The sequence below is a fragment of the Pundamilia nyererei genome, unplaced genomic scaffold (genome assembly GCF_000239375.1).
Source record: "Pundamilia nyererei isolate P.nyererei 1_Seehausen unplaced genomic scaffold, PunNye1.0 scaffold00038, whole genome shotgun sequence".
Classification (NCBI taxonomy): domain Eukaryota; kingdom Metazoa; phylum Chordata; class Actinopteri; order Cichliformes; family Cichlidae; genus Pundamilia; species Pundamilia nyererei.
In genome coordinates this window covers 834,123-842,513 of record NW_005187439.1, presented here as the reverse complement: position 1 = coordinate 842,513, position 8,391 = coordinate 834,123, and the positions used below count along the sequence as shown (strand labels likewise).

At 41.8% G+C, this 8,391-nt stretch overlaps 1 protein-coding gene across 1 annotated transcript in view; it reads right to left on the bottom strand.

The window, feature by feature from the left end:
- mapk1 (mitogen-activated protein kinase 1) overlaps positions 1-8,391 on the bottom strand; it is a 29,701-nt gene that overhangs the window by 4,091 nt on the left and 17,219 nt on the right. Inside the window, 2 exon segments of the mRNA XM_005730525.1 lie at positions 21-232; positions 1,275-1,457. Coding sequence (XP_005730582.1) covers positions 21-232; positions 1,275-1,457 — 395 coding nt within the window.

Genomic DNA, 8,391 nt, shown 5'->3' with positions numbered 1-8,391 from the left:
AACAAGCATTTAAATGAAGCCAGCATCTGCTTGAGACGCTACCTTGAGATCACAGGTGGTATTGAGCAGAAGGTTGGAAGGCTTCAGGTCACGGTGTAGTACGTTGGCAGAGTGGATATACTTGAGCCCTCGCAGGATCTGGTAGAGGAAGTAGCAGATGTGGTCATTGCTCAGGTGTTGAGTCTTCAGGAGCTTGTACAGATCTGTTTCCATTAGATCCTGGACAATATATCTGCACGGTTCCAGGTTAAGGAAAGTCGGCTTTTATACTGAAAAAAAATCACTCACACACACACACACACACGTGTGTATTTATATCCTTGCAGGGACATCTCATTAACATAATGCTTTCCCTAGCCGCTTACCCTAACCATCAAAAATGGATGCCTAACCCTAACCATAACCTAATCGTGACCCTGACACTAAAACGACATTTTGGTCCCCACAAGTAGAGTAAACTTACAATTTTTGGCCCCCACAAAGATGTTCACACACACACACACACACACACACACACACACACACACACACACACACACACGAGGATTCAAAACAGAGTTTCACAATCTAACGTGTGGCGTCAGAGTGACTACGTACATCATTTACAGACAGTCAATAGTCATGACTCACTTACGAGGCCATTATTAGTCAGTATGGTAAATTTTGGTAAATGTATTCATCATGCTGAAAGCTCACTGACACTTAAGTTCAGTAAAACTATTCACTGTTTTATGTTTCTTTGTTTTTTTTGTTAAAGGAAGACTTGATAAGAGCAAAGGCGGATGGATGCACAGCTGCAAAAATACAAAACTATCTGATCAGTTGTTGGGTCTTTTAGGACTTTTAGTCAAGTTTCAAAGTCCCTAAGCATGAGGATTCTGATTGGTGCTCTTGAGGCCAATATGTACTGAAACTGGTCCAGGTGGACTCCACCTCCCTGACGACTCTTGGTGAAAGAAAGCCAGTGCAATTTAGTATTTGTTCTTGGGCACATGCTTGTGTTGCCAGGCTGAGCAGCTGCAGGCTTCAGTCACAGACGCAGTGTAAAACTATACACAGTGCCTGCAGGCTTGATAGTCTGCTACCATTTGGCTACAGCGAAAAGCATCTCTGCCAACTGTATGGCGACAGGTGGCTATTATGTAATGGAAGACAAATAAAAACCTCTTGACCACAAACGTTTGGTGGTAATACCGATCTGACCAGCAGCTAAAGAAAACCATCAAACACAAGAATGAGACGCTTTACAATCAAACATGCTTCAGTGAGGATACACATCCTTCATCTGCTCGATGGTCGGTGCACGGATAATGTCGTTGATTCCGATAATGTTCTCGTGCTTGAAGCGCAGAAGGATTTTGATCTCTCTCAGGGTGCGCTGGCAGTAGGTCTGGTGCTCAAAGGGGCTGATCTTCTTGATGGCCACGCGTATCTTGTTCTCCCGGTCGTAGGCAGAGCTGTATTTAAAAAAACAAAAACAAAACAAAAACCCCAAAAAGTTAAAAAATATAAACCTTTTAAAGCCATAAAACTCAAATGCCAGATATGTGCAATAACTGCATTAATTTATAATTACAATTCAGAACCACTTATTAGGACAGAAAGGCCGCAGGTGACCAAGACTTTCTCGCTGTGGTGATGGTGCTAACACAGCTAAGAACATGGCCTTTGTGGTGAAAGTGAGTCACACCCTCTCCTCTGTGAATGCCCAGCTGTGCCCAAAACTGAGCACAGCCATTATCCAAATGTTGAAAACCATGTTTTCAAGTTGGGATGGTAAATATGAGAATCAATCAAAGAAATACAGACCAAGGGTCACTGAGCTGATGGAGCACACCTCACTAAGATGGACTGCTCAGGACTCTCCCTCTCTTCCACACCTGGAATCAAGGTTTTTTCCCCCTTTAATTGCCTTAAGTCAATGTTTGGTGGAGACTGTGCAGACTGTAGTCAATGTAATCAATATTAAAGCTATAACCAATATCGCACAAAATAACACTTGATATAATCAGTTTCTTCCATATCCAGCTCTAAGCTTCTGTGCTTACTGGGCCAAGCAAGTTCAACAAGTGCAGCCTGAAGAACCACATATGTCACATACCAGCACGATACTGTAGCTTATATTAACTTCTAATAACTATCTTTAGAAGACAACAATAAAACCTATTCCACAAAAAGACCACATGTTCATTCACCAAAAAGTCACGTATAATCCCAAATAAGGATTTATGAAAAAGGTACCATACAATTTTTAAAAACAACTGACCAAAAAACCTTTAACCGTTACTTTAACTATTATTTACAAATGAAAATGGCAGATAAAAAATAAAGAAACATTGCTGTGTGAATCAAACCCGCTCAAACCTCTGTGACAAATGCCACTTCCTTCCTGTGGTTTGCAAGCGAAAAGTTTTTCATGTTAAGTCAAATCGGCAGGAAATGCTAGGTTTGAATTAAAAGTATTGTAAAACAGTAAGCACACACTAAAATGGAAAGATAAGTGTAGCACATTTGTTTTTACACGAGAACTACTACAGCAATATAGAAACTAGTGGTGCAGCGGATCACGGTTGATCCATAATCCAAACCGATCCCACTCCACGGTTCGGCACACACGTGATCCGAAGATTCGAAAAAGAAGGAAAAAAAGTATGAGTGTGGTGCGTGTGGTCAGTCTGTCAAGCGATAGCTATGGTCAGCGCTAGCGGTCCAAGTGGAGGAGCAGAGGAGTTTGCAGTATTTAAGCAGCCCTTTGCTGCCCAGTTCGACCGGCTAAAGCTATTACAGAAGCTACTGGGGTGTTTAGCTGCAGACATGAGGCTGTACTCTCCTGTGCAAAACAAGGGGTTTAAACTACGATGAACGTGCTTGAGCCAGGCTATGATATCCTGTTGCGCATCCACTTCAGTGACAAGATCGTTCCAGGCATGTATGAGCAGGAAAAGATTAAAGTTATGGCTGAACTGTCCCAGGCATCTTCTGTTGCTCTAACTGCTACAAATGGGTGGAGCTGCAGGTCAACGGAAAGCTACGTGACCGTGACCGCTCATTATATCACAGCGGAGTGGTAGATACAAAGCCCTGTACTGCACCTTAATTTGTTTTTATACAGTTCCGTGGAATGAGTCTTGAGTTGAAGGTTTTAATAGGCAAAAATTACTTAAATAAGTTAATAAGTAAATGTTAAAATTCTCTCTTTTTTCCTTTTTTTGCTGATCCGAAAATTGATCCGATCTGTGACTTAAAACCGTGATCCGATCCATGAGATTTGTGATCCGTTGCACCACTAATAGAAACCCAACCGGTTTAAGTGCTTTCAACCAAACCATATCTGGAATGTGATAAAGACAAAACATTTTCAGGAAATTAGGAAGCCGTCTTGCATGCCGGGTATGGAGGATCTAAAGTTAAAGCTAGATTTAGAGAAGGAGCAGGGAGTTAACATGCAAAGCTTAGCTAGCTACTTTCATATCACACATTCTTCACAGCAGAGGTCAACCTTAGCAGAGAGATCCCTCACTAAGGTAAAGGCTCATTACACAAACATGTATGATTAAAATATAGATAATAATAAAATAATTCAATTCAATTTTATTTATACAGCGCCAAATCACAACAAGAGTCGCCTCAAGGTGCTTTACATTGTAAGGTAGACCCTACAATAACACATACAGAGAAAAACCCAACAATCATATGACCCCCTATGAGCAGCACTTTAGTGACAGTGGGAAGGAAAAACTCCCTTTTAACAGGAAGAAACCTCCAGCAGATCCAGGCTCAGGGAAAAATAATACGCTTATCAGTTACTATATTGGAAAAAAACATTTGCAAGCCTTTTCAAAACTCTTACTCCAAAATTAGTCTACGACACTTCATTGTCATACTTCGCATGTGGCTAAGCAGAAAACCCAATCCTAATCATTGCCTACAGACACTGACAGACGCCCTGACCAAAGGTGCTGGAATATTTTTATGTACCATGCAACTCCAGCGGCCATAAACAAAGACAGGACCACAGCACATGAACACCGTGTGTGTGAGATTAGATGTTGAAAGGGAAAAATAAACACTAGCACACCCTTTGGCATGAAGAGGGTTTGTGTATCAGCACTTTTCTCTGCAGGGTTTTTACTTCCAAGAATGACACCACTTATTTGTACTAACTAGTAAAAACATGTTGGCTGGATTTTTGTTTAGTCTGCCCACTTTGTCTTATTTTCTCTTGTGCAACTGTGCAGAGACCATAATTTCCAAAGCAGAAAGCAGATGTGATGTTTTGAATGTGGGACACATTAAGCCTTTTAGAAAACAAAATCTAAACTTCACTGCCATCACATTTCCATTCATCATAAAATGATCCAACAAATTTAGTGCTTTCATTGACTTTATTTTACATCCTAGAATCAGCTTTTTAACACAATATATAAATGTTGGACATCAAGAGTACTTTCCTCTTCAGTTTCTGCTCACAGTTGTAACTTATTTTGGAAACATTTTTAATTTAGAAAAAGTATCTTTAGTGATTATGTGGAAAAATGTGGGTGATTATGCTTGCACCCAACAGGCTCAGTGTTCATCCACTCAAATATCCAGCCCTGCCTGTGCTGAAACGCCTCCTCCACACTACCCCAGGTACAGACATGTCCACTGCTGAATATCTGGCTCTTTTCACTCTTAATGGCTGTGTCAGACCCACGCTGTGGTCTCAACCTAAATCTCACAGCCTTACCAAAAAACCCAAAACAAAAGCAAACACACTTTACTAAAATAAATAAGATGATATGCAGGAGTCGACTTCAATTAATCTTTTCCAATTATTAGTCTGCATGAATGACTGCAATTTTGACTATAAAAGCACTTTGTTTTTTTGTATGTTCTAGTTTTTTTTTTTGTTTTTTTTAAACTGAATAATAATGACAGAAGTTGAGCCCGCCTACATACGTCATGGAGAACGATTAATTTACAGCCTGGTGTTGGGTGTGCGAAATGATCAAACATCTTCAGATGACACATCCAAACCAAGTCCAGCTGACCTAGTACTGCCAGGAAATGCAAATCACTGCTGCCAGCTCATCTCACCCCATTTGGTACAACCAGAAAAGCAAAACTGCACAACGCAGCTGCACCTCGGGATGACAAACTGAGAGAATTTGCAGCTTTTATCATCTTCCTCAGCTTCATCGTTTACATCTACACAAGCATTGTTTTATTTCGACACATTACACACAACAGAAATGACTGAAAAACACCCACGTAGTCAGACAAAATAAGAAAATGAGTTGCTATAGTGATGGGGGTGTAAGGACTGCAATGTAAACACAAGTGTGCCAGCCTTCTGTGAGGGAAATATGAGTGACCTTCCTTTCCACTTGTGTGAGAGGAGTGTGTGTGTGTGTGTGTGTGTATGTGTGTGTGTGGGAGGTAAGTAAATAGTTCTCCATGTAACTGTTCTACACCAGCAGATGCCCTCATGTACAGAGAAGCAGGCAACGACAGTAGTTATTCATCAAAGCTGCAATCCGATCCAGGGCAGAGGCAGTTTGGCACAGACATCATATCCTCGTACTGTTTTTAAACAGTCAATGGTACAACAGCCTCCTCCTAGTTTGTGGAAATGGCAGACATGAGAAGCTAAATATTTTCATGAAACTGATAATATGTCAAAGGTCAAAGATAAATATGTCCCTAACTTTGGAACCATTTAGAACAGCAGGTCTGCAGCAGTACTGGATGGTATAACAAAATGTATATTTTGGAAGACTTTGATGCTTTCACTTTATTTCACAGCATAAATCCATCTATGCATCTGCTGCTTATCCAGTATGGGTCACAAGGGCAGCAGTCTAAGCAGTGCAGACTTCCCACCCCAGCCACCTCCTCCAGCTGTTCCAGAGAGACAACCAAGGCCTTCCCAAGCCAGCCGGAAACGTATTCTCTCCAGCAGCTCTTGAGTCTGCCCTGGGTCTCCTCCACACCGGATATGCCCAATACACCTCACCTAGGGTATCTCCAGGATGCACTCTAGTCAACTGTCAACTCAATCTCAACTGGCTCCTTTCGATGCGCAGCTCCTCACCCTCTCTCCCTCTCTTTCCTCTTCCGGTGAGGAGCCACCGGAAGAGGAAAGCTCATTCCCAGCAACTTCATTCTTTCAGTCACTACCCAGAACTTGTTGAGGTGTTTGGAGGAACGTAGACGTAGACTCATCAGTAAATCAATACTCTGCTCTCGCTTTACCACAACAGACCGGTACAGCACCACTCTCCCCTCGTTCGTGAACAGGACTCTGAGATACCTGAACTCCTCCACTTGAGGCAGCAACTCCTCCCTGACCTGAAATGGGCATTTCACTTATTTCCAGCTGAGAACCCCGGCTTCAGACTATGAGGTGTTAATTCTCATTCCTGTCATTTCACACTGGCCCAGTAAGTGCTGGAGGTCACTTTCTGATGAAGCCAGTATTTAATGGCAATATTTCTGGATGACAAACCTTTAGTGCAAAAAAGCTGTGAAACAAATCTCCATTTGGACTTTTCTTGAGTAAAACCTCCTGTTAGCTTTGAGTAACACACAGACACAACAGTCTGAAATACCACCTCTAATCCATCCATCCATCCATCTTCATCCGCTTTATCCAAGGCCGGGTCGCGGGGGCAGCAGCCTAAGCAGAGAGGCCCAGACCTCCCTCTCCCCAGCCACCTCCTCCAGCTTATCCGGGGGAATACCAAGGCGTTCCCAGGCCAGCCGAGAGATATAATCTCTCCAGCGTGTCCTGGGTCTGCCCCGGGGCCTCCTCCCGGTGGGACATGCCCGGAACACCTCACCCAGGAGGCGCCCAGGGGGCATCCTTGTCAGATGCCCGAACCACCTCAGCTGGCTCCTTTCGATGTGGAGCAGCAGCTGCTCTACTCTGAGCCCCTCCCGGATGGCCGAACTTCTCACCTCTAATCTACTGATTTGTATTTTTGGACAGGATTTTCATCTGTCTGGACTCTTATGCTCTGATTCACATGTGCATGCATGTGAAATGAATATTTTCTGCTTTTAAAAGACGAAAAGTCCACATTTGGAGGTGGGAGGGGTTAAGGGTGACAATCAGACTACACATATTTTCACACATCAATTAGGTTTATGGGGTGAGGCATCATAAATCACTGGATCAGGTCTAGAAAAGGATCACGGTTTAGCCAACTCTAAACAACATTGGTTGCAACTTCTTTTAAAAAGCTCAGTGTCTTAGTTGGCATGGTGAAACGTTTCTGCATTTTCTGATGCAGAAATATACCTTCTAGTGAACAATGTTGTGCTCATGATCATGTGACCATTTCCTGTTTTGCAAAAGACCAGGATGGTATAAAGATGAATGCAGATATCAATCGTTGGTTATGAAGCCCTGAGATGAGCAACCTTGCTGTTCCTGAACTGATGTGCACAATTTTCTTTTGTTTTATTATTCTCAGGCTGCAGCTGCAAAAAAGAGAATTTGGTGCTTTTGTGGTTCATATTACTGTAAAGTATTTATTAAATGATCACACTGACATAAGATAAAACTTCTTCTAAGGCAAAAAAGGCCTAATACTTTTTGGTTTCAGCTTTTGAAATGCTGTTCCATGCTATAGGAATTTATGACAAACAAAAAGTATTGGTTCATACTGTATTTCACCATATTTACTGAGCCAAGCCCTGCAGTTCCTTGTCCCTTTATCTGGCATGCAGAAGGAACTTTGAGGAAGTACAAAGTACAGAGTTCACCAAGTAGTTTTAATGCAGTTATCTCTGCCTGCTAAGGCAGTTTTGAGCTGCACGGCTTTATCACTGGAGGGTGGACTCGGGCTGCTCTCAGGCACCTGTGACCTTTGAACTGAAAGCTATTACTCTGTAGATCAAACCTGGTTTAAAGCCCTCTTTTTTTTTTTAGCTATCCTGTTTTGATGAGCAATAGTTTAACTTAGTTTATTTTACTATTGTAATTTTTTTGACCATTTCACTGACCTACATCCATCCATCAAAAAGCATTAAACGTCATATGTGACTAGAGCAGGGCGATATGGCCAAAAATATTTATCACGATATATATTTGAAAATTTGCGATAACGATATAACTGACTATTGATGCGAGACAAAATGCAACTCCACAACTTTACTAGTGCAACCCCCCCCCCATCCATTTATTTTTACTTAAACAAGCAGCTGTTTTTTTATGTGCATTGAAGCTATATAAAAATTTAACAGTGCAAATGCAAATTCCTTACTGAAAGTTTAACCAAAAGGCATTTCCAGTAGAAATGGGCTGACATATCCTGAGCATAACCATGTATAATATCCACTGAAGTTAAAAAGAGGAGCTTTGCAACATTAAACTGCAGTGTGCCAAATAAAAAAGTCAAATAC